The sequence below is a fragment of the Pagrus major genome, chromosome 3, assembly GCF_040436345.1.
Source record: "Pagrus major chromosome 3, Pma_NU_1.0".
Taxonomy (NCBI): domain Eukaryota; kingdom Metazoa; phylum Chordata; class Actinopteri; order Spariformes; family Sparidae; genus Pagrus; species Pagrus major.
In genome coordinates, this window is record NC_133217.1 from 5,323,952 (window position 1) to 5,348,556 (window position 24,605).

General features: G+C 38.5%; 1 protein-coding gene across 2 annotated transcripts; it reads right to left on the bottom strand.

Moving 5' to 3' along the window:
- Nucleotides 1–1,856: 1,856 nt before the first annotated feature.
- On the bottom strand, nt 1,857–19,992 carry LOC140994009 (neurocalcin-delta B). Of its 2 annotated transcripts, none has more exons than XM_073463575.1 (4): nt 19,780–19,992; nt 7,854–8,283; nt 4,903–5,008; nt 1,857–3,940 (listed from the first exon to the last, which is right to left on the bottom strand). In XM_073463575.1, the coding sequence occupies exons 2-4, from the start codon at nt 8,229–8,231 to the stop codon at nt 3,846–3,848; spliced, it is 579 nt and encodes a 192-aa protein (XP_073319676.1). In that variant the 5' UTR covers nt 8,232–8,283; nt 19,780–19,992; the 3' UTR covers nt 1,857–3,845. The 2 variants fall into 2 exon arrangements, with proteins under 2 accessions (XP_073319676.1, XP_073319678.1); XM_073463577.1 differs by having other exon boundaries at nt 7,854–8,280; nt 19,780–19,948.
- Nucleotides 19,993–24,605: the final 4,613 nt, after the last annotated feature.

A 24,605-nucleotide genomic window follows, 5' to 3' on the forward strand; every position in this document is an offset into this window, starting at 1 on the left:
CCATTGGTGGACGCGCTGAGGTCAACGTCGACACACCTGATCCCTCTCTGACACTGTTACACTATGAAGCAAGTCGGACGTTCTGTGCAGGAAGAGGACACAAAATAAAAAGAGGACATTATAGGATTTTTTATGAACTGGTTATATTTACTTCCTCATCATACTCATCCTCTATGATGTGATGTGAAACGATGGAGTACACATGCAAGTCCTCCACAATTTATATTGTATAAAATACTTGTACTTTTATTCTGTACAGTGCCGTGTTTTTGCCAAATAACTCATCAGGAGTCTGAAAGCCCTGATGTACATACTGTATGTAGCTGTAGCTTGAATTAGTCGGTCCTCAGTAACTTAGCAGCTTCTTTTGCATGCCAGCCTTTGTTTTTGTTAGTTGTGTTATTATTTATTAATACTTTTAATGACAATGTTTTGACATTTCTTTAGCAATGTATCCATGAATTTCAAGTACTTTACATTTCAGTGACTTTTTTTTATAGTCAACCTCTTAAAGAGTACTCAAGGAGTATTTAAATGGCTTATCTCTATTTTCCAGCCTTGACGTACTCGCCACATGTCAACAAATAGCCGAAGTGGGACCTTATTATTAGGGTGACAAATGGCACTTGGTTGTTGTGTAGTTCTCTGGCTATGTTGAAAAAAACGAATAAAGATACAAACAGAAATGTGTTGTAAAAAAAGGAACCAAAAGAAAGAATCAAAGGTACAAATAAAAGTAAATAAGGCTGTACATATATTTACATGTATATTATGGTTCGACAGATTAACTGAGCCGATCCAAATCAGCATTTTTCAGATTATCAGAATCAGTGGGGTTTTTTTTAATGGATTTGCAGATAAAATAAATTTATCTAAAAAAGCCCTACTTTGGCTCTGATACAGCATGTCATCTGCAAAGGAAGTAGTAACTAAAGTTATTAAATAAATGAAGTGGAGTAAAAAGTATTATATTTGGCCCCAAGATGTAGTACAGTGGAAGTATAGCATCAAATTGAAATACTCAAGTACCTCAAAATTGTACTTAATACATGCTAATGTACTGTACATGCTAACATATAGCAGGGGCTTAGCTACCTTAAAAAGGTGGAGCTGAGGCTGTACGTAGGCACAGGTTTCTTCAAGCTAAATGCTCACATTAACATTCTCACAAAGACAATGCTGACATGATGATACTAAAGGATAGGTTCACCCAAAAATGAAAAGTGTTGACATCAGCTAAACAAAACATTTTTTTAATTTTAAAAGGTTGAAAATAAACATAAAATGGCTCCAGACCGCTTGTCCTGCCTAAGTCTCCGGAAACTGCAAGGTCCAAAATTGATTGGAAAAGATGTTATTTAAACTTATTTCAAAGCCAAAATCTTAATTGTAGCTGCCAAGCTAAAAGCATTAGCAAGCACCCCATCTGAAAAAGGTGCATGAGCTTGACAGCGCATCGTGGGTGTAAAAAATGTCTTTTCAAATCACGATGTGGAGCCATTTTATTTCATTTTTGAGTCAACTTATCATTGAAGCAGATATTATGTTAGCATGTTAACAGTTGTTAGTTGTAGCCTTGTTTAGCAGGTATTGGGTCATAAACCTAAGTATCGGACAGATTCAACTTGACTTGATGGGGCTAATCAGAAAAATTTATTATAGCTCACCTGTGTGAAACATAAATGTGTAAAGTTTTATGGCAATCCATGATCCTTTGACACTCAAAACCACAAACATGAACCACATGGTGGTGCTAAAGGAAAAGTTAGGAATCACAAAAGTCATCAGGATCTATCCTCTGGAACCATGAACCATGGCAAATATTCATATTTAAATTTTAAAAAAAGACAATCAGCAATTTTCCCATTTTGTATTTATTTGAATAACAAAATGGACATCCTACACATAACACATAATGCAAGTTAACAATACAAAATCTACAAAATGATACAGTGACAAAGTTTTTTGTTCGACAGGTAACAACTGTACAGTATAAATGGATACAATACTGTGTTTTCTCCTTTATTTAAGTCATCTATATTTGGCACTTGACCACAAGATGCTATTGAAGTGAAATGTGGGACTGAAGTACCTGAACACCAACTTGAAATGTGCAGAAGCCCAGAGAATTTATCACCAGTGTTTTCTTTTCCCAAAGTCATTATTCATCCCCCTGTGCTGACTACTGTATCTCATGATGTTTTCAGAGCAGCCTGGAGGGGCGGATGTAAAAGAAGCAGAACGGAAGCAGTAAAAAGCTGTCAGTAAATCCTGCAAAAACACAGTGGGGTTTGGTGGATGCTGCTCGCTACCAATGTCAGCGCTTTGAATGAAAATATCCGTAATCTCCATCGTCACAGCTGCACTCAAATAGTCTATTACAGATGTATTTGAAATAAATTTGGTACAGATGAGGAACAAAGTGTGTGCACATTTGCACAAAACCTGAAATTTGCAGATGTTGCTGTTGCACTTTAATGACGCATGCACCATTTGGAGACTGTTTACACTCCATTTACACACAGCACAAGAAAAACTTAATGACTGCCGATGTTCACTGGCTTCCGGGGAAACATGATGTCATTTAGATGTGGAGGGGTGGGGACCAAAATGAGATCCGTAGCCATTTTCTCTCTCAATGTAGCAGTGGATATGCAAAGCTAAATTGATAGCAATATGTGTGGTCCTCTCCTTTTTTACCTCTCCATTATAAATATGAGTGAATATACTGTACAACTTTCTTTCATATCATATTCGTCAAGTAAAAGACAATAAAATGTCGTTCCAATAATTTATACATCAACATTTTAAAGTGAATTTTTTCCATTGCGGCAAATCGCCACAATGTTATCACAGAGTAAAAGAATATATAAGTACATACTATATATTCATATAACATCTAACTTATTTTTTGCTGATACAACCATATTTGAAGAAAAAGAATCACAGCTCGGTTTATACGCTTATGTCAAGTTCATGTATTCATCAGTAAAATGTGTGTTTGTATGAAGTGTGTGTGTCGATTTGCGTGTCAGAACTTGGCATAAAAAGTCACCTTCAAAAGAACAGATGGTTGTAAATCTGTAGTCAAAATATTCCCCTTCATTTAGAAATCTGAGTCAGTTTTTGGTTTGATGTAACATTCCTCCAAAATATACTTTAAAGAAAAAAATCTTTCGTCCTTTTCCTAAACTAAATGTCTCAGATCTCTTGTCTAGATAAACCATACTGTAAGCTGTGAACACTTGTCGTCCCAGACTCACTCACTTCATTTCATCCAGTGTTAATGTTGAGTTAGACTACAATACTTTGAAAAGATCTCTCCATCATCACACAACAACCCGAGTCAGTTAAAAAGACCAAAATGCTCCATGATTCCCTTTAAATCAGGAACAATGCGTTTAAAAATAACAAATAAAAGAATACAAATAAAACAGCGAACTTGGATGCGGCTCAATGTACGTCACGAATCCGTTGGATTATCCTCGCTGGCCGTCCTCTCAGACAGAGATAGCTCAGCTCTGATTCAGTGTTTAACAAGTCTTTGATGGGATTTCAGTCCTTTAGGATATATTTGTACCGTAGATGAGACCCGTGCTGTCTGACCAGGTATAGAGGCACATGTACAGTATGTGCATGTCAGCGTGTGAAAGATTATATATGCGTCAGGCTTTGGTATTTGTAGTATGTACAGCTGCATGTTGGCTATGTATGAGTGTGAGTGTGTGTACATGTGCCTCTATAGCTCAAGTGATCAAATATCAGCATCTTCAAGTGGGTCAGCTGGGAGAGATTTTGAACATTTGTTAAATTAATAGAACTACAATGTGAAAAAGTCCAGTTTTCTACTGCCCAGCACTGCTGGGATCGCACTGAAGCAGTCGGACGATGGAGGGATCGCTCTTCGCTCCCTCAACGAACTCCTCCAGGGACAGTTTACCTGAGAGAGAGAGACACATGGAGAGAGATTAGAGCTTATTGTTTAATGGCCTTGTTTATTCATCACAGGAGATCTGAGTTGATCAAAAACAGATTGAATGAGCACAAAGAGGAGACAGATATTTCAGCAGGTCTTTTAAGTATTTATAACAATATATTTATTCCAGGTAATTAACTCTTTTGAATGGATTTAACTTGGAATGCTAGGCAATTAGACCAGTGTTGCCAGATTGAGCGATATTTTGCTTCTCTAATTGGGTTGGTTTTGGTTGGTTGGTTATTTTGTGATCATTTGGGTTGTGTTTTTAGTACTATTTGGCTCGTTTCCCATGAAAAGTGAGGCTATATTCCAATAAATAGGCCCATTTTCTCCTCTGTGTGGTGTGAATTTAAGTCACGCACGTTTATTACAACTAGGTCAAAACCTTTTTCCTATTCGAATCATCATTCAGTCATGGTCTTGTGTTAAAATGTCAACATATGTAAAGACTTGGATATGGTTATTTGGGTGAGTGCTAGTATAAAGTAAAAAAGACAATATTAGGGTCAGTGGTAGGTTTAAAGATGTCCAACATCAGAAATGTGGACTTTGACGCAGACGAGCTTGACTCATTTTGACAAAAACATAAATTAAAAATAAATTAGAAGAAAATGTTTATGGCAATTAAGACCTCACAAATTCAAAATTGACACTATTTAATGACTTTCAAGGCCCAAAATTGAGAAAATTCAATTTAAGACATTTTAATACTTTTTAAGGACCTGCAGACATCCTTAATAATGTTTAAAGTAACGTTTTCCACAGAGAACAGAAGCAAATTTTGCTCTTTTATGACAACGGGGCTGATTCAGGAATGTAGGGCTCATTGCTTCAATCGAAAAGATTTTGTAACTATATTCAGTTAAAGGCTTTAAAGAAGCTTCAGTTTCAGCAGACTGAAAGGCAGCCTGAGGAAGGCTTACCATCTCGATTTGTGTCCATCTGCCTGAAGATCTTGTCTGTGCGTTTCTCAGGTGTGGACTCATCCTCAGGCATCTTCATCACAGAGGAAACCATCTTATAAATAGCCTGAAGAGAGAAGAGAGAAACATCAGTATGGACTTACTATAACAGGCACATTAAAGCTTTTGCTGACTGTATTTGTAAGAACTGTTGTTTTGGTGACTTCGATGAACTTCTCAACTTTGTTACAGTAGGCGTAGAGCATTTCGAATGGTAGGTATCTCATATGACACGACCATGAAGAGCGTACACACTGATCACATTTCAAATCAGTTATTCCAGCCAGAAGTTCGACTGCAAGGTTGTATGAAGCAATGTTGCATCAGCCGGATTGTTGCAGGAAAAGAAAACATCTCAGTGAAATATATATACGACCCATCAATCCCCTTGTCTCTTCTGGGAGGAAGAGAGATAAAGAATTACTTTCATTTACGTTTGGCTCGGGTTGATTTGACAGCAGTGAAACAAACAGCCAGTTTAGGTTATTAATTAGATGATAAAACAAGTGTGTGTGTGTTTGGATTATTTGAGATATTAAAAGCTGAAGCTGTTAGTATTTATTAATATTGCTGCAAATGTTTGTCTCGCCTGCACCTTGATCCCTCACGGTCTTCATTCATCTTTCTTTTAGACACTTTAACCTTGGAAAGTGTGAAATATTCCTCATAACGATGAAAAATGTTTGGATTATCCGTCCAAACAGCAATGCACCAGAGCAGCTATGTACATCTGCCTCCATCACACACACCGACAGCGGCTACTTGGGGCTGCACGTGTCAGTAATTTGCATTATCAGTTAGTTTGTTTGTTAGTTAGTGTATTTGTTTTAATCTATAAAATGAAGAAGTCCGACCAGCAGCCACAAAATCTAAAGCATTTAATGATAAGAAATGAGCAGCTGCTAGCCTTTGAGAACGGCAATCAGCAAATGTTTGGCATTTGTACAAGATAAATTAAGAATGAATTATAATAGATTACATTTCTGTTTATCAGCTAATCAATTCATCAAGTGATTGGTGTTACTGGGGAAGTTTGTTCGCCCATGTTATTATCATTTTGTTGTTAATATGACAGCTGTGCTCACTGAAGGTCACTGAATCAACAATTAGCTAAATATGTGTAGTGAAAGATAATGCTGCACTACAGTTGAAACAATTTGTAGATTAAATCTATTCACAGAAAATTAATCAATTACTCATTTTACAGAATTAATGAAGCAGTAATGGCATGTTACAGCTTCTTGCATGTGAGGATTTGTTGCTTTTCTGCTTTTTATACTGAATATATTTGGGTTTTAAGAAATTTGAAGACATAACCTGGACTGTGACAGACACATTTTTTACTCCTTGTGATGGATGAGGGAAATAGGATTTTACTTGTAGCTTTACAGAAGGTGAAGTACACTTGTATCTGTGCTGGGAAAGAGCATGTATAGTCTATTTATAATAGTGACTGCAGAGTGATGCCACTTGCAGCAGGCCGGCACTTCTCAAGTGCTCTCCCTCAAAAGAGAGTTGAATCTAGTCAGCTACAGCAAGAGTAACTGCGAGTCTACTGTAATTACTGCCAGCACTGGTTGTGCATCTGTATCATTGTATACGCTTGTCTCCTTATAAAATGTAATCCTTCTGCCCTGCACTATCACAAAGCAGTTAAGCATCCTTCATTAATAGAAACAGACAGGGGAGAAGAAGAAAAAAAACTTCTTTTGTTAATGAACAAAGGTTATTTTGATTTCTCTGGATCCACATAATAAAGTATTGATTCATCTATCAAACTAAGTTTTTTGAAAACTTCAATTGCAAGTATGCCCTCCTATAAATCCAGATGCTGCAACCCAAACCCTGATCTTCAATCAAGCTAACTCAACAAGTCAGTGATAAACAGTTCTACGTATTGTGGATAAAAATCTTTTGTGCGTGTGCGGTTTTACTTCCTTATTCCCTCCTTGCAGTTCTTATGCCTGACTTCAGCGTTTCTTGTTGTGACTCCTTCGACTTACAGTATGTTGATGATAGTTTGCCATCTGTACAACGTTTGTAAATTGGAGTAAAATCTTGTTAATAACTATTAGATATAAATTATGCTGATAATTTGACAGCATTTATTGTCACACCATTATACAGACTCTCAGCAACAGCGTCCCTTCTTCTTTTGGATGTTTTATAGATAAGACAATTGGTTAACCTAAAAACAAAAATTAATAGATGCATTGATAATATATAGCCCTATATTGGGATTAATGGGTATTTTTCCTATGTATTAAGACATCCAAGCACAACGCACCTGCTCACTCTACACAGACACACTGTGAATAAAAACCACTGACTTGGAGAATGGGATTACACATTCTTCGGCACCACGATGTGTGACATAACAACATGTGTAAGGGATTGTCGGTGTGTGTGTGTGTTTCTGTGCTTTGACAGAAGTCTAAACCATTTATCCAATAAGAAGAGGAGCCTGTGTGAGACTTGTAAAGTAACAGGAGCTGCTGAGGAAACGATGGGGGGGGGTTGTTGCTGGATGTAGTGCTGAGTCAATATGAGGATCAGAGGACGGCCGCTCCCTTCTAGAAATACACCGCAGCCAAGTCTTATTTAGAGCCGTCTGAGGGTCTGAAAGGAACTGCTGGTTTCTAAAATTACACAGCGGCTGGTTTTCCTGCTGTGGGCAGTCAAATGGTGCAGAACACAGAAGCAGATGGATATATGATGTAGCAGCTGGTGTGGATGGCTGAGCAAAATGTTGCTTCGCTGCAGGATTAGTTATAGGACCAGGGAACATGGCGTTACCATGATGGCATGTGATGGCCACTGAAAGACTAGAGGGCTATGTAAAGCTAGAGAAGCAGCATATTAGGAGAACGAAGGATGGAGGGAAATAAAAAATGTCAATAACAGAAACCCACCGATACAATCTCCAGCATCTCCGCCTTGCTAATGTATCCGTTCCCGTCCAGGTCGTACATACTGAACGCCCACTTCAGCTTCTGGTCCAGCCGGCCACGTGAGGTCACACTCAGGGCAATGATGAACTCCCTGAAGTCTATTGTCCCATCACCGTTGGCGTCAAACGTGCGGAAGACGTGCTCGGCAAACTTGGAGGCATCTCCGTAAGGGAAGAAGTTGGCGTAGATCTTCTTGAACTCTTCCATGGAGAGTGCGCCGCTGGGGCAGTCCCGCAAGAAGCCCTTGTACCACTCGGTGATCTCATGCTCGGTGAAGTCCGTGTTGTCCATCAGGTCCTGCATGACGTCGGGACGGAGCTTGCTGTTCTGTTTGCCCATGGTCGCTGCTTCTGTTGTGGCTTGTGGGTGATGTGAGGGGCGATTTAGGCTGCTGACAGTGTGGAGAAAAGAGAGAGAGATGGAGAAAGAAAAAGGTTGTTAGTAATAATCTGAAATGACCTTGAGCCTTTTTGATACGAGAGGGGGAGGAAAGGCGGGGATGAAGGACAAGATGCAAAAAGGAAAACACTTAGTCTTAATCCACTTTCACATATTCAAAAACCAGGATTTACTTCTTCTGTGGCAGCCGTTTTAGATGTTGTTTTACATATAGTTTAAGCGTACAATAACTGACAATGAAAATGATTTTTTTGTCGATTTGGGGGCTGCCACTGTATCTGCAAAAAAGGAGACTGCTAGACTTGTTTTTAAAGGCATTGAAAACCAAAACAGTGAGCTGAGAGATGGTAACATTCTCAATGGAGCCGCTGAGTTGGGTGATAATTTAATCCTATGGACTATTCCTTTATGTCTTCTAAAAGGGGAAACTGTAAATAATAGAAAATATGTAAAAGCCCCTACAGGATTCAATATAAACAGTGGATTATATACATTTTTATTTATATCTTATTCTTCTGTTACTGAATGGCATACTTTGAAAAATAAGTCTTGAGGGTGTAAATTCAAGCATTATTGTTCCCTCTTTCAGGCAGATTGTAAAACTAAAATAAGCTAGCCAGCCACACTAGCTGAATTTGTTACTTCTGCAATTAGATTTGGTATATGACCATGACAGAAGCTGTTATCTAAGTAGCAGCAGATAGCAAAAATAAGTGAGAAAAGTAAAATGTGTCCTCTCCTGCAATCAACCACAGCTCTGGAACACACAATACATGATAAAAAAAACTTAAAACATGATATTAACAATAAAAAATACAATGAAAAAAAACGTTATCATAACACTAGATGAAAAGAAAAGCAGGTCGATAAAGTGGAGTATGTGGTCTCGTGTACATGCACAGCAAAGTTCACTTTCCCATGCACCTGTGACACGAGACCACCACCTTTTCAAGGTGCACAAACACCACAGACGCACAACTGCACAGAAACCTACAGTGCAGCACACACCCATTGTTGATAACCCCAAAGCATGCCAGTATGTCTGTGCACTGCAGATGCACCTTCCATTTCCTGCAGGAACTACAATGCCGATGCCGACACACACAAACACATCCTAATTGTCAAGAAACATTATTGACTTTTTTACCTTAAATTGACGTTTTTATGAGGCGTTTCAGATAAAACCTGCATAAAAAGACACGGTATCTAGCACTAAACCTCAAGTCCAATTTGACTGACCATGCACCACAGAGCAGATCCAACTTGGTGTGCCTGACCCAAACCACACTTCTCTGGAACTAATGAGTCGTTGCAGAAAGAGAAGAGAGAGTCTTCAGCACCCAACAGAAGATGCGATTCATCAGCTTACCCTGCAGCTAATGTCCTTAGCACTTTCCCGTCAGACCGCTAGCTGCTGCTGAGCTCTCCAGGCTAAAGACAAGAGGGAGGTTATTCTAAGCTCAGCCGAAGATAATGACAGATAAAAACAGTGATGTCGGGTCAGGCCAGAGCAAATTACCGTTCAGGTAGTTTGTTCCAGAGAGAGAAGCTAAGATTTATGTTTCCAGTCGGTGTTTGTCGCTTTTCTTACTTTGTTAAAAGAGCTAAAACACGAAAAGGACAGTTCATTAAAATGATCCTTTTAATAATTTTAATGTTTTTTGATCATTTTGAGGTTTGGACTGTTAGTCGGACATTTCTCACTGTTTCAGAATTTTTACAAACTTAGCAATGAATCTAATAATCAGCAGATAAATCCATATTGAAAATGTTCATTAGCTTTGGTTCTTTACAAAAAAGTTCAGAATAAGCTCCCTTTCAACCAACAATAACAGTAAAATCCTGCTTTTGCATTAATGCATGACTAATTATAATCTAATGAGATATTACACACAGTCAGTTTGGAATTAGTACTTTTACTTTAGTGAAGGATCTGAATACTTCCTTCCCCACGGATCGAGACTGATTAAAAAAGAAGATGCCACCAAGTTTACTTCCCTGGAAAGTGTTTGCTTCAGTGGGAATATGCTCTTCTTGCCATCAACGATGAACTAAGCATTAATGAAAAGGGCATCAACAGTGACAAACTCAGCAGGAAACACTTTAACAAAACAGCAAACAAACATGCAACAAATACATGTATGCAAAGAAGGAGTTTTGGAAACAAGCCCATTCTGCAAAAATTAATTAAGTAATTTTTGGCATTTTAAGTGAAACTGTGAATAGTGAGACTTTTGCAGTTTGAATTAATTATCCTGCATTTTCATTAGTTTTGTTACCTGCTGATGCAGCGACCCCTCTCTTTGTCTTTGTCTGCCTTTATTTCACACTCACATGTTCCATAAACAGCCAGCTATAATCATTTAATTAACTCAGAGTAAATAATCAGCTCGAGCAAAGTGGCAGCGACCTCTAATGAGGTCTCTGCTGCTACCTATAGTTCACTTCAATGCCAGCATTAAATACTGCAGCAGCGTGAGAGGCAGATTAACACCTGTTTACAGACTCATCACTCCTGGAACAAAACACAGCAGCACCTACACAACAGGGGGTCCAGTGCGAACTGCTCATGTTCGGACTGAAGGTGTGTCTGCCTTTAAATTAGGACTGAAGCAAACAGTCCAGACCTGAGAGGGGCAGCATGGGGACTGTCTAAAGGGAAATGTGAATGAATACAAAAACAACAGCTCTTAGAAATTTACCGCTGAAATATTCAAAACGTCTAAACAGACGTTTAATCAGTTTGAATAATCCTCAATACCTGTGTAAGTTTGTACAGCCATTGAAAATGATTGGTAATATGTTTTGTCCCTGGAAAGAAGATTCAATATTATCCATTGCTGAGTAGCATCAAGTCCTCAGGGTGTAAATTCAAGTATTATTGTTCCTGCTTCAACCATATCTTAAACTAAAAGAAGCCACAAAATACTTGTCAGCTGATTCAACAACTTAATCTGTTACTTCCTCAATGAGACTTGCCATTGGAGCATTATAGAAGCTGTTAAGTATAAATAACTAGCAAAAAATAAGGAAACAAGATAAGTTAAATGTGTCTTGTTCTGCATTCAACCTCAACTTCATTGAACATAGAATGCACACAGCTCTAAACCTAAAACACAAAATACCACAACAAAAATATTAAAATGTGATTTAAACTAAAAAGCTGACACATAAAATCCCCAATTACAGTGAATGTAAAATGTTTTGCCACCAGAAGAATCAGATATTTTGCTGCAGTTTATGAGCTCTCAGTGGACATTCATGTATTTTAGAAAGCCACAACCAAATTAAGTTTGTATATCTGTCATTCAAAGTCTTAAAGCCGTGAAACATGTAAGTGCCAAGACCTGAGAATCAGCAGACGTGATCTGTCTTTATTTGTGGTCTTGTGTTTTCCTTATATACAGTCTATTAATCAGTCACCATAGAAACCAAGTATACACAACAACATAACCATTATTTTTTCCCTCTTATGTGTGCTTTGCCGAAATTAATTTCCTTATCTCACCTCAGGCCTGGTTCACTTCCGTATAAAAATAATTTTTGATGTCTAACAATCAACAGAGCACAGAGCATCTCAGTACACACACACACTCACATGCACACACACCTTCATTCATAAATCCATTCATTGCCTGATGTTGTGGCCACAAACTGTGCAATCTGCACTTTAATTGCTTAAGTGCTTCCATGATTATTTTAGCAGAGTGGACAACAAAAAAAAGGCACATATAATTTACATAGCGCCTTAAATTCACAATAGCATTTAGTGCTCAGAGTGACGGCTTGTTTAATTGTTTGCTTTTAGCTGCCATCCTAATCACACAGAGCCCTTTCAGGCAGACGTTTTACACATTAATGTGGAGGAACGGAAGCGACAAAAATGCTTCTCGGCCAATTTTATCTAAATGAGGAAGGGAAGGTTAATGAGGGTTGTTCTTACTGGCTTTACAACAACAACAACAACAACAACAACAACAACAACATGAGCTACAGGATATACTGAATTAGAAGACTAACATGTGTTCATGAGTAATAAAGATTATTTTTATTATTGATCTGAAAATGATTCACTGCTTGGTTAGTCTGGAAAATACAAGTATATATTATATAAGATAAATAGATTAAATTTACAATGACTTGAAAGAAGCCTCACATTTGAGAAGCTACATAAAGCTGCTGTTTGGTATTTTTGCCTGATGAATGATTTTACCCAAAATTGTTAGCTTTAGTTTATTTACTGATCGAGTTATATGTTATAGTGCCATTTTAAACTCCATATTAATGACAACAATAATATAAATATATCAAATTTTAAGTGCTTTTTACATAACCTAAAAACACTTAAAAATAAAAACAAGTAAAAATCTACTTTACTTAACTGGATTAGTTGTTACTTAGTGGGGAATTACAGGAGGTTTGTAACTCACAACTGTGTAAGACCCAAAAAATAGTGTTTCCCAATTTCTACTACTCACATATAATCAAAAATGCCAAATATTCCTTGTTTCCAGCTTCTAACATCTGAGGAATCGTTGCATTTCTGAGTAAACTGAGTATCTTCAGGTAATTTAGACTGTTGAATACCTCTCCTTGGGCTCTGGGATATTATAATCCCCACTATACATCGATTAATCATCAAAATATTTATTAGTTACTGCTCCATTGTCTTATATTAACTGATGTTTGTCTCACACTGCGTGCTCTGTAATTACTACTACATATAAAACGCCTTGCTTGTTCGACACGGCTGGGTGTCTGTGTGGAGTTTGCATGTTACTCCCTGTGGGTTCTCATTTCCTCCCACAGTCCACAGACAGAAGGTGAGGTAGATTTTCATTGTTGACAACTACTTTCAATAACTGGAGACCTATCAGAGCAATTTTCTTCCTGTCCCATGTTAGGGCTGGGGAATATATACATTTTATATCATTATCCTGATATGAGACAATACATTACCATACTGACTGAACAATATGCAAAAAAGAGAGACAGATATTGCGATTACAATATGAGTCACAAATTTAGTTAGAATGGTGATTTATGCATTTCTTTTCACTGAAAAACAAAAACATGATGATGGTATTTTCTGCTGGGGTCTGAACCAAAGAATTCTGGTCACTTTACTTCTTGAGAATATGCTTTGTAGGCCTGGGCATGTCAGTAGCACCACAATGCTTCATTTATAAAAGGCAAGTTGTAACACATTCTACATTTATCAAGACATTTCAGCTCCTGCGCTTTGGATTTGATAAAAACTTGTTCTGCGCCATTTTAAATGGGGGTTAAAATAAACATTGTCCGTTTTCCTTCTCACAATGCACCCTGACTCTCTCTCTCCCAGCTGAAGGTTTTAGAGTATTTTTAAAAGCACAAATGATGAAATGAGAGCTCAGACCTGCACTGAACATCCCAAGTCGCCCTAAGAACTTGGCTATTTCTGACCCCTGAGAGATCATTGCCTACAATTAACAGTTAAGACTCTTACCTGTTGCTGCTGGCAGACCTTCGATGGCACTGTTACATAACCAAGGCTTTGTCAAGTCGACAGATCACATGGTTAGGCCAAGTTTTCTAGCATCTCCTGAGGTCGAGACAAATGAGTGAACACCAGAGGATTTGTTTAACCTCTTGAGTGTGTCTGAGAGGAGAAAGGGCCTGAGAATCGGTGACCTCAACCTGGGCAGGTATTAACCAGCAGAGAACAGGCTGTCACTTTCAGTTTCTAATAACACTGACAGTACTCACAAGATCAACCTGCTAGCTTCTCCTAAAACTCCTAAAATCAACAACAAGCCCCTCTGCATCATGTTCTTGCTCAGCTAAGGACAATATCATGAGGCAATATAATCAAGTGGAGAATCAAAGCAGAGAGAAGTTTCTAGAGACAAATATTGTCTTACCCAACAACTACTGAAAACAACAGATTAAAAATATAACAAATCTTCTTTTAATTTCCGTTAAAAAAGTAAATCACAAATGTATTAAAATGAAAAAAAGCATTCAGGGCTAGGTAACGTTTGGAAATGCATGATATTGGGCCCAAGATCTCTTTCTCTTTCATACTCTTAAGCTTTCATTCTACAAAAATATTTGATACATCAGTTCAAAGAATATGAATATATTTTAATCCTTTTTTTAAATTAACAACATATGCCAAAATGTTAAAGGAATCAGTAGTAGAATGAAGAAGAATGAATAAGTCAATTTACACTCTGGGAAATTAAGATGACAGTTTATGGACTAAATAATTGATGGGTTAATCAAGACAATAATCAATAGATTAAATGATTAGCAAAATAATCATCAGTTGTAAGTAAACATGCCTAAGAATACGACCAAGAACGGTTGAGTCAATCCCAGGTCCTCCACACGGCATTCATCCCAGAACATCTTGTAGCCCACTTACGTAACAGTTAGAAGTCTCCATTTATATCCTGCAGGTAAATCTTAACCCAGGAGTCCCACAGATAATCCCAGAACAGAGAGGGGAGAGCTGGGGGAGGTCAACTGAGAGCCAGAGTGAATGAGAGATCACAGATAGTGAGTTTATGAATGATACATTCATAATGCAACATGATCCGGCTGTGACCAGGCTGCAGCGCCGAGAGCACCCATTCTTAAGGCAGGCGATTATTAGACCCGCGAGCTCTGCGACCTGATATTCACACACAAGTGAAAAATTAAATAATCATGTTTCATCTCAGCTCTAATATTTGGATATTTGAAGTGAAATCTCTCAGATCATACGAGGTCAAATCGGTACAAGCTGCAGGATTTGACTTCAGACTACAGCACACAAAGACACATGATTTTAAAGGTCGCAACATCACAAATGCTCCCTTTCTTCTCCGATATGCATGGGTCATTCTGTTCTGCATCATCCATTTTTGATTAACACAGTCCAACAACAGGTTTGCAGCAGCAAAGTTTGTGACCAAAACATCTATAAAGTTATCACCAACTATTTTGATGATTGATTAGTCTAAATTCTCTGACTCCAGCTTCCTAAATGTAAACATTTTAGCCTTAACTGAATATCTTTGGGCTATGGATAAATCAAGACATTTGAGGATGTCATCTCAGCATTTCAGAAACACTGATGAACACGTCAGCTACACACAACTAAAGAAATCAATTAAATAATCAGATTAATCGACAATGAAAATAAGCCTTATTGTAAATTCTCTGAGGCATAAACGCTGCAGACATAATTTTTGTCATCTGCATGAGGACATCACTTTCACTCTCTACAAGCAATCTGCTTTAAACAGTGCTGTAATGACGCATTGAGAATCATTTTGTGGAGAGATTTTTCTGAAGCTGCACCACACTTCAAACAAAGCGACTGGCAGGTTCTGCCAAGTTTCTGTAAACTCGTTTCATATCCCTTCGGTGTCTTTCAAAGCATCCCATCCTCACTGGGATGGACTGACCTTTGGTGCATGAAAATGAACCGTCAAACCAAACAGCAGAGCCTTGTAATCCCACATACATAGCGTTCAACTTCTTATTCATAAAGATCAACATCAGTAGTGAGTATTTCTTGAAACAAGGCTTTTTCTAAGTGTTTTGGCTTTTTGTGCACAAGTAAACAGACCTTTTTTTTGAAAACTCCTTCCACGGAGAAGATATTCAGAAACACTGTTGAGGCTGTTTACATCTGAACAGAACAGGAACAGATTTTTGGAAACGATGAGGCAGACACACGTTTATCTGTGTTTGTAGCATCATTGATCAGCAAATGTGAACTGGGAGTATGTGTTATGATATTGGAGTATTTGAGTTTGTACGTTGACGGAATGGATGTTATATTGTTCACATGTAGAAAGACACAAACAGACATGTTTGTACGAGCATGCTCATGCCCAGTGTACATACATTTTCATGTGATATGCGTTTTCAGTGTGTTGTATGGTCGGAGGTTATTTCTGAAATGGTGCTAAAATGCTCGTCTGGACAGAGATCTTTTTTTTAAAACCATTTTTACAAAAATACCTGTATACATGTGGACTAGGCCTTAAATCTCATCTACTGCTGCTTGTGTTAGCTTTCCTTCTTGTAAGTCTGACGTGTATGAACTCAGAGGTGACAGGCTGGGTGGTTTCTCACTTCTGGTTTCTCAACATCTACATCTAACTGAAACCGTCTTTAAAGGTCTTCTGGTGATCAAGTCTGATCTGCAGCACATTTCAAAACCAACCATCCAACGCTGTCGCAGCATGGCAGCATAGCTGTGGGAGCACCCGTGCTCACGTTACAAGTATCGTGAGAAGCGCTGTTCAGTGTGGCGTGCTTTAAGGTCTCCTTGAATATCGGAGTGCAACTCTATCTCCTGTGTTATTTAGCGTAAGGTCAGAGCTGGTCCACTGTTGGTCCAACCTGTACCAGAGTCTGGGGAAGTTGACATCTTCAACCATCAGTGATTGCAGCTAAGTCACAAAGTATTAGCAAAAAGGCTCAGAAAGTCAGATAAAGGTAAAAATGAGACTGTTAAACAACTACAAGTGAAAGTAATCATCAGACTATTAAATAATGGACATAATAATTAGTTGCAGCCCTGATCCAGTTTTGCAGCTTCCTCCACTGCAGTGCAAACGTAAGAGACAGTTTCAGATCAAACTGAACACTCATAAAACAGATAAAAATAGCAGCCACTTCCTCAGACACTAACTAATGTTTGTGTTTATCGCAGTATCACCTTTATAACAGCCTCCATCTGCTCTTTCAGTGGATATCAGTGGGATCTGAATATTGGTAAATGCTTCAACAAATCTGGCTATTCAAATGCAGAAAAGCTTTTACAGTTTCCTTTATAATGTCTAAATTATTTGTTTCCTTCTCCAAATGTTGGCCAAAATCCCGTCCATGCTGCCTTTCAGAAAAACTGAGACAGCAACTTCATCATAATGCAGCACACATGAGCTCCCATTGTCAGCCGGAGAGCTTCGTGCGTCAAGGCGCTGCAGAAAACCACAATCATGACAGAGAAGCCATTATGAGGGAGCGAATGAGAACAAGATAAAAAAGTGTCACTGACAACAACTGCAAGAAGGCAGGCAGAGCTGCAGAACAGACTCAAGATTGGACAAACACACAGACACACGCCAGCACTCACTTGCAGCAAATTGTAACTGATTGCATGAGGAGGCTGTTGTTTACTTTGCACTGAATATCTAACTGTGTCTCTCTCTGAAACAGACTGTTGTAAAGACAAAGGCTGCAGAGATAGAAATGTCAATCTGTCCGATGACTAAACAACTACCGCACCCCCTCTGCCAGTGATATCTGCTGCACAGCATGTGCGATATGTGGTTTTCCTATCCCAAATATTAACCGTTTGACAGGCCACAATCTCTTTTCTTTCTGTCTCATTCTTTTATCTCAGCATCTGAAGCTCTCTTTTGCTCTTTCCTCCTTCAGTTTAATCCTCCTCTTAGCCTTGCTTTCACCCAATCACTCTCCCCATCCGCTTCCTCTAAAAAGGTCTAATTCAATTCAAAAGAGCACTGACTGCAGCCCAGACGAGCATAACTACAGAGGATGCTGCCAGTGCGGTCATTCAGGCCCAAAACAAACCCACAAGACACCCACGCCTACAAAAATAGAACATCTGTTCAAATTTAGCGTATGTTTGTAAGAGTTCAGCATCTTGAAATGTTTGCAGGGATGCTTCTGACACCAAGGGGGCTATTATCTCAACTCCACCCATGTGTCAGCTCCTCCACAGGTCTTTATATTTTCTTGCTGTGTTGTGTTGTGCTGTGCTGCCTGAGGTGGGAGGAGGAGCTGGACAGCATATTTTACCACAGTTTTGGTTGAAATTTCCTAAAAACATACATATCAAAAGATCAGAGGCCGCAGAGCTTGAAAGCAAAACTAAATACCATTTCTGAGTCTGTATGCGAGTAGTTGTCTTCTGTTTTCTCTGTGAAAGTGAACTGATTTCCTCTCATTTCCTGCATCCATTTTTTTTTATTATTAATTTGATCCGATGACCTTCACATTTCATTTTTCTCTTTCTGCATCCACTCATGTCTTTACACATTGTCATCCTCTCTGATCACTTTGTGAACACTTTTAAAAAGGTACCCCCAAGGAGAGGAAAAGAAGGAAGGAAATTCAGCCTTGACAGGTTGGTGTTTACACCCCACATCAAAAACAAACTCACTAAATTACCACAAGCCACTACCAGGCCAAAAAAAGTAAATTTGCACAGGGCCAGTGAGGTCCTCTTGATTACAAACTAGTCTTGTTTAATGCTCAGTTCTGCTTCGGCTCCTGGATTGTCTGATGGTTACCTAAAAACCAAATCTGATATTTAGTAACTTAGACTGCAACTAAAGACTATTTTCATTATTGACTAATTTGTAGGCTGTAAAACAAAGTAAAGCACTATACTGTCACGTTTGAGAAGTTGGAATGAGTGAAAGTTTCACATTTTTGCTTGAACTATGACTTAAAACTATTACTGATCAATCGATCAACTAAGTGCATCGTGTTAATCATCAAACTGTCATCCCATGGTACACCAGGAAATCTTTTTTATTGCCTAGATTGATGTTTGAAATGTCAAATTTCCCATTTAAGAGGCCCTGTATCTCAAGAATACTTTTTAAAAACAATTTTCTGACATTATATACTGTAGTGAAACTGACAGATTACCTGATAATGACAACAGCTTTTAGTTGCAACCCTAAAAACAAGGAACAGCTATAAATCCTTACATCCAAGAACCTGGAACTTGCACATTTTAAACATTTGTGCTTGGCAAATCACTTAAATGATAAAACAATCCACTTTCTATCAACTAACTGATCCTTTCTTTATCGATCTATTCACTTACTTTACTTCCAAGTATCAATGCATCAGTGAAACCTCACCTCACTGCTACTATACCGTCACTGTACACTGACTACACAACAAGAGGCAGTATCACACACTCCACCAAAACCATTCATTCACAGGAAAACAAACATTTCATCTCACTTGTCAGGCTAAAGCACCACCACTCCAGTGGTGCTACCTCCTCTCTCCTGCTGCTTTAATCCAGTGACTGACTGATGTGTATTTGCTGAAATGAGATACCCTGCCTCCCTCAGCCTTGTGTGCTGGCAGGACTGCTTTCTTTCACTTCCTGTCCTCACTCATGCTACAATGAAATATGGAGACAACAAAAGCATCTCCCCGTGGCTCCACTCGGGACAGGAGAAGCAGCCTCATCCGATTAGAGCTCTAGGTAAAAGCTTCATCCGATGTTAGCATCGTGTAATGCTGCTGCACTGCAAAGTTATGGAAGAAAAGGTGCAAGTAGTTTCATTCATGTTGTACTCAGAGTGTTACTGAGAGTTTCTCGCTGTATGGAGACCGATTCAACCTGTGAAGTCATCTCACCTGAGCTCCAAGCAACAGCGAAAAAGTAACAGGAAGCGGCTAAAACTGCGAAAGGAGGGACGGGACACACACGCAACACTAGCGAACAACTTACCTCGCTTTTCAAGTTGCTGTGGAGGTCCTGTTAAAAGTCTCTCTAATAGTCCATTACCGGGTGCGATAGGTAAAAGTTTCGGAGACGACAAGAGAAGGAGCAACAGGTTGCGGTAGGCACACAGGAGCTGGAGTTACCCGGCTGCTCTCAGTCCAAACTCTACCAAGCTTTTTCCCCGAGCTGCAGCACACAGTCCGCTTAGCCCCGCAGACTCTCGCCGTGACGTCAAGAGCTGCTCATCACGTGGTGCGGCGGCGGCCAATGGGAAGCGGCGTTGTCCTGGCAACAAGAACCCAGCACCTGGAGGGCGATTAGCGTGTAAAAAAGAAAACATCTACACAGAAGTTAGCGGTTGTTTTTATTATCAATACATCCATGAAAACATGGCTATAACATGAGTGTAAGTAGTAGTAGTTCTGAGTGGGAGTGTTGTAAATATGCTGGGCTTTTTAAATAGTTTTAAAATATCTCTGGAATATGAAGAAAATGTCATTAAACAGTGGTGTCGGTTTGTTTTGGCACACACTAGCTACATTAAAACGCATAATGGCTTTGATATTTTTTATTTATGTGCATATTTATCCTGTATAGCTTTAATTTGATTTTGATTTATGTTGTACAACTAATTTCTCCATTTCTTTTCCTCTGCTTTGATCCCTTCTGTGCCCTCTTTTTTGTTTTATACTTTATATTTGACAAGAAATATTCTTAACTCTAAGTGCAATAGCTTTCTCCTGTTTTTGTACTTGCTGTAAGCAGCCTCTCACTGTCTTCCTCAGAGGTTGGAGTTTACTTGTAAGCCTTTTTTTGGTAGTAAAAGTTGTAATATTTCCTGCTTAAAGGGAAAAAAAACATGAAGCAGTATTTCTATTATTTAAAAAGTTTAGAATAGGCAGTGTTAGCTGTTTGTGCCCTTAGCCTACACAATTCTTACAATAACAATGCAGTTTAATGCAATTGTAATTTAATGCAAATGCATTGTCTACCTTTAATTTTGCATGCATTTTGTGTCCTATGTGCCTTGTTGTTTTTCCCTAATGAGGTATATTTGCAACCTAGTCCTTTGCAGGGATTCACATGGTAATGATTGACAGTTGTAGAATTAATTAGTTAGTTATTCAGTTTTTTTTTGTTTTTTTTTTAAATGTCCTTAGACAACCTTTGCGTTACCTGTCATTACCTCCAGTTGATACTTAATAAGCTTACTTATTTCTGAGTATTGCATGATGATGATGAGACAGATTACAGTGATGATAACCACCATGCATTTGCTGTGTGGCCCAGTACAGGTGTTCCCATGCATGCAGGCACATTGGAAGCCATGCTTTGCCTAAGATGATTAGTGGAAGTCAAAGCCACGGGGCTTATTCAGCCGGTGTTCCAGGGAGCATTTTCTTAATGGCCTTATAAAGTACATTGGGAACCCCTGCCTTCTGTTGAGTCAGCAAAATCCTGGCCGTACAGACGGATGTAAAGATCCGCTGCATTCAAACACTAAACGCAAAAGATGAATTTTAAAACATTAATGATACATGAATGCAGGCATCATCTTAGCCTCTGTGAGATAAAATTCCATGTTGCACTTTCTGCATCATTGGGGTAGCAATAAAAGAGTATATAGGAGTCATATTTCAGCTTTCAGGACCAATGTCCCTTGAAATTTTAGTGGTAAATTAACTTAAATAAACCCTGAAATTGCCATACCTGGAGGTTTATTGAACATCAAACTAAGGTCAGCATTTCATGCGCCAACAATACTAAAAAAATAAGCCTCATCAAACTTGGGCTTGCCATTTTATGGCTTGATTACAGACAGTAAAGAGAGGTATGAGGAAATGAGGGGGATGTGGCGGTTCCTGGTTGTGGTATTAATCCCAAAGTTACATTGACTACCTCAAAAAAAATATCCAACATTGTGAGGGAACAAAAATATTAAGTTTTCAAAACAATAATGCAAGAGAGTTTCATGCAATCTGTCATTAGGGGTGGGAATCACAAAGTAAATCATGATGCGATTTATGCTTTGTAATGCTGCACTAATCAATACATTGCAAGACAATCATCTAACAATACATCACGATATCTGTCTAACTAAATACTACAAAATACCCCTAAAAGGGCAAAGTCTTATGTATTCATTCACTGCATATGCACTGTGGTGTCAGTTTTACAGAATTTGACTTGAACTGAGATGAAACAATATATAAAAAAGTGGACAGATTTTAGCTTTGTGTTTATTACGCACAGACTGCAACTTAACCATGTTCATGTTTGTCATCATTCTGATGTTACATAGCCATAAACTGGTAAAAGGCCGAATTGCCAGAAAGTTAAACAGTTTAAAGGAAGGATACAACTATGACTCATTAAAATCTTTGTCAGTGATTCTGGTGAGTCAAATTGTCAGTAGAATCTGTTTAGAGCTATCAATATTTGACACCAGTGTATCAATAATCGTTTCCAAGGAGGAAGCGATACGATATATTGCAATATCAATGTTTTGTCCCACCCCTATCTGTGATCATAATCATACTGTAATAATCTCTTAAAACCAAAGCTGGTGAAATATCAATAAACCAGTTTTTAATGATAGAACAAAGATCACTCATGTCTGACGCCTGCACTGAGTCATTGAGCGTCATGCTCACATTGTTTGACATTGTACTGCTGTGAGTCTTTGTGATTAACCAGCAGACAACACTGTGATTCACTCTTAACAGATGTGAGAGCTCATCAGTGAGTTTGACCCTGAGGGAAAGTCCCTGAGTACTGTGGAGCCGCACTGCAAGCTCTGACTAATAGGTTTGCATAACATTGATCTGACTGGGTGTCCATTGAAGAGCAATCCCCAACTCTGCACTCACATACACACACATATACATAACACCAGTGAGGCCTGGTCTGCCGCAGCTCAAACACCAAGAAGCTTTGAACTGAAGAGCCACCTTCTAAATCAGCCGGCCCCATGGCTCTACACGGGCTCATCATTAGGTAACAGCGGCTTTAGAGACCGGGCTAAGTAGCTGGTGCTTGTTTTAAAGAAGTCACTGAGCTGCACAGTAGAGGAGCAACAGCCTCTTCTCACTGATTATCTGTTACCTAACCAGAGGGAGCTAACCTTGTGTCGCTGTGAACCCGCTAGGGAATGTGGCCAACATTCTGAGGTGAGCTAAGCTCTCTGGCAGCCATTCCCAGGCTGAGGATGGTGATCTCATCGATAAAAGGCCTCTGGAAGTCACTCAATTAAAAGTTCTCCACAAACAATTCAGATTGGATTAAAATGCCTTTGTTACTGTTTCTGTTGCAAGTTTCTCCAGATTCTTTCAAATTACTGAATGATACGTGATATCATAATCCAGATTATAGATGTTTTATGTATGCTGAAGGTGTCCCCTGCTTCAGTAGACAAAAAAAAAACAACAAGACGAGGAGATATTTTGACAAAGTCCAACAATTCGCAAGTAAAAAGCCATTAAGAACTATTGTTTTTGAGAAAAAAAATAATTAAAATATAAAATAGCATACAGTTAAATAAAAGCCCCCAAACTTTGCAATTATAGCAGAAAGTTTAATAGAAACAATTTAATAATTAAATGTGAAATGCAATGACATTTACAAGTAGAGGTTGGGAGTCAGAGAACAAGGCTGTCCCTACTGAGTCGACCTGTGCGTCATGAGCAGCAGACTAAAGCTCATGCTGACTGGATTACCAAGCAGGTGAATTTATTCTCAACCGGGACATGCTTTGTGTCGCGTGTTGAGCTTCTGCAGAAACATTAGAGAGGGTGTGAAGTGTGTCTCTGTCTGTGCGTGTGTGTGTGTGTGTGTGGTCTCTGCAAGACAACAGCACCTGCAGGGGAGGGGATATCTTCTGATCGTGTTCAGAACCAACCCAGGGACAACACCAGTGGTGTGGGGGGAGAGGGGCCTGAGTCACTGGAGATATGCAGATGTCCACCAACAGGTTCAACAAGCTGAGTCTCATGGTTGGGTGGGAACAGTGGGAAATACATATTGAAGGAAATGGAGGCACATCAAAAACATTTACATTTGACTTCTTCCGCAAACACTCAAACAGGAAAGGATTATGAGTTAAATGCATTTAAATTTAAATATTCAAACATGCAAATTCACTACACTGGAAAAAATGCCACCCAATGAATTCAATGTGTTTCTTGCTTGTAATAAGTGGAAAAAAAATCGACTAACGAAATATTACTTTCTAGCTGACCTGTGTGTCATATATCAAGTGTAATAAGATATTTTTGACAAGTAATTAGACTAATATACTGACTAAGATTTGGAGTTTTTGCAGTGTGTTTTCTTCAATGCAATAACACAAGTACAACAAGGATGAAAATAATTTTAAATAACTAGATGTACTCTGCACTTACACCATAGACCAGGACCCAGAATGAAACCTGTTCAGTGCTTGAAAGACTACCAATAATTACTGACAGATACAAAATGTAGGAAAAGAGGGTTTTTTTTGCATAATTCTGATAACAGGTACTAAAGTCAAAGATAAGATAAGATAGAATTTGATTATCCTGAAGGAAATTCTTGTGCCAGAGAAAGCTCAAAAATACAGTAACATCAGAATAAAATAGAAAAACACTGTAGACTAATAATAAAAAAACGTAAAAGGAGTCAATGTTGACATCAGTGCCTAATAGAACAACGATAAAATAAATAATATAGGAAAAAATAGTAAACTACAATAAAAATAACTAAACATAAAAGGTAGTATATACAATATAAATATATTAAGAAGTAATACAAGGTAATATTGTACATGATATTTGAAATATTGCACCTGATGGACA

What these genes read in the sequence shown, in the direction of transcription:
- LOC140994009 (XM_073463575.1), bottom strand. Translation starts at nt 8,231, where the DNA reads ATGGGCAAACAGAACAGCAAGCTCCGTCCCGACGTCATGCAGGACCTG. An exon ending in AGATGCTGGAGATTGTATCG is followed by an intron (nt 5,009 to 7,853) that starts GTGGGTTTCTGT and finishes TTCTCTCTTCAG; the next exon opens with GCTATTTATAAGATGGTTTC. An exon ending in GATGGACACAAATCGAGATG is followed by an intron (nt 3,941 to 4,902) that starts GTAAGCCTTCCT and finishes TCTCTCTCTCAG; the next exon opens with GTAAACTGTCCCTGGAGGAG.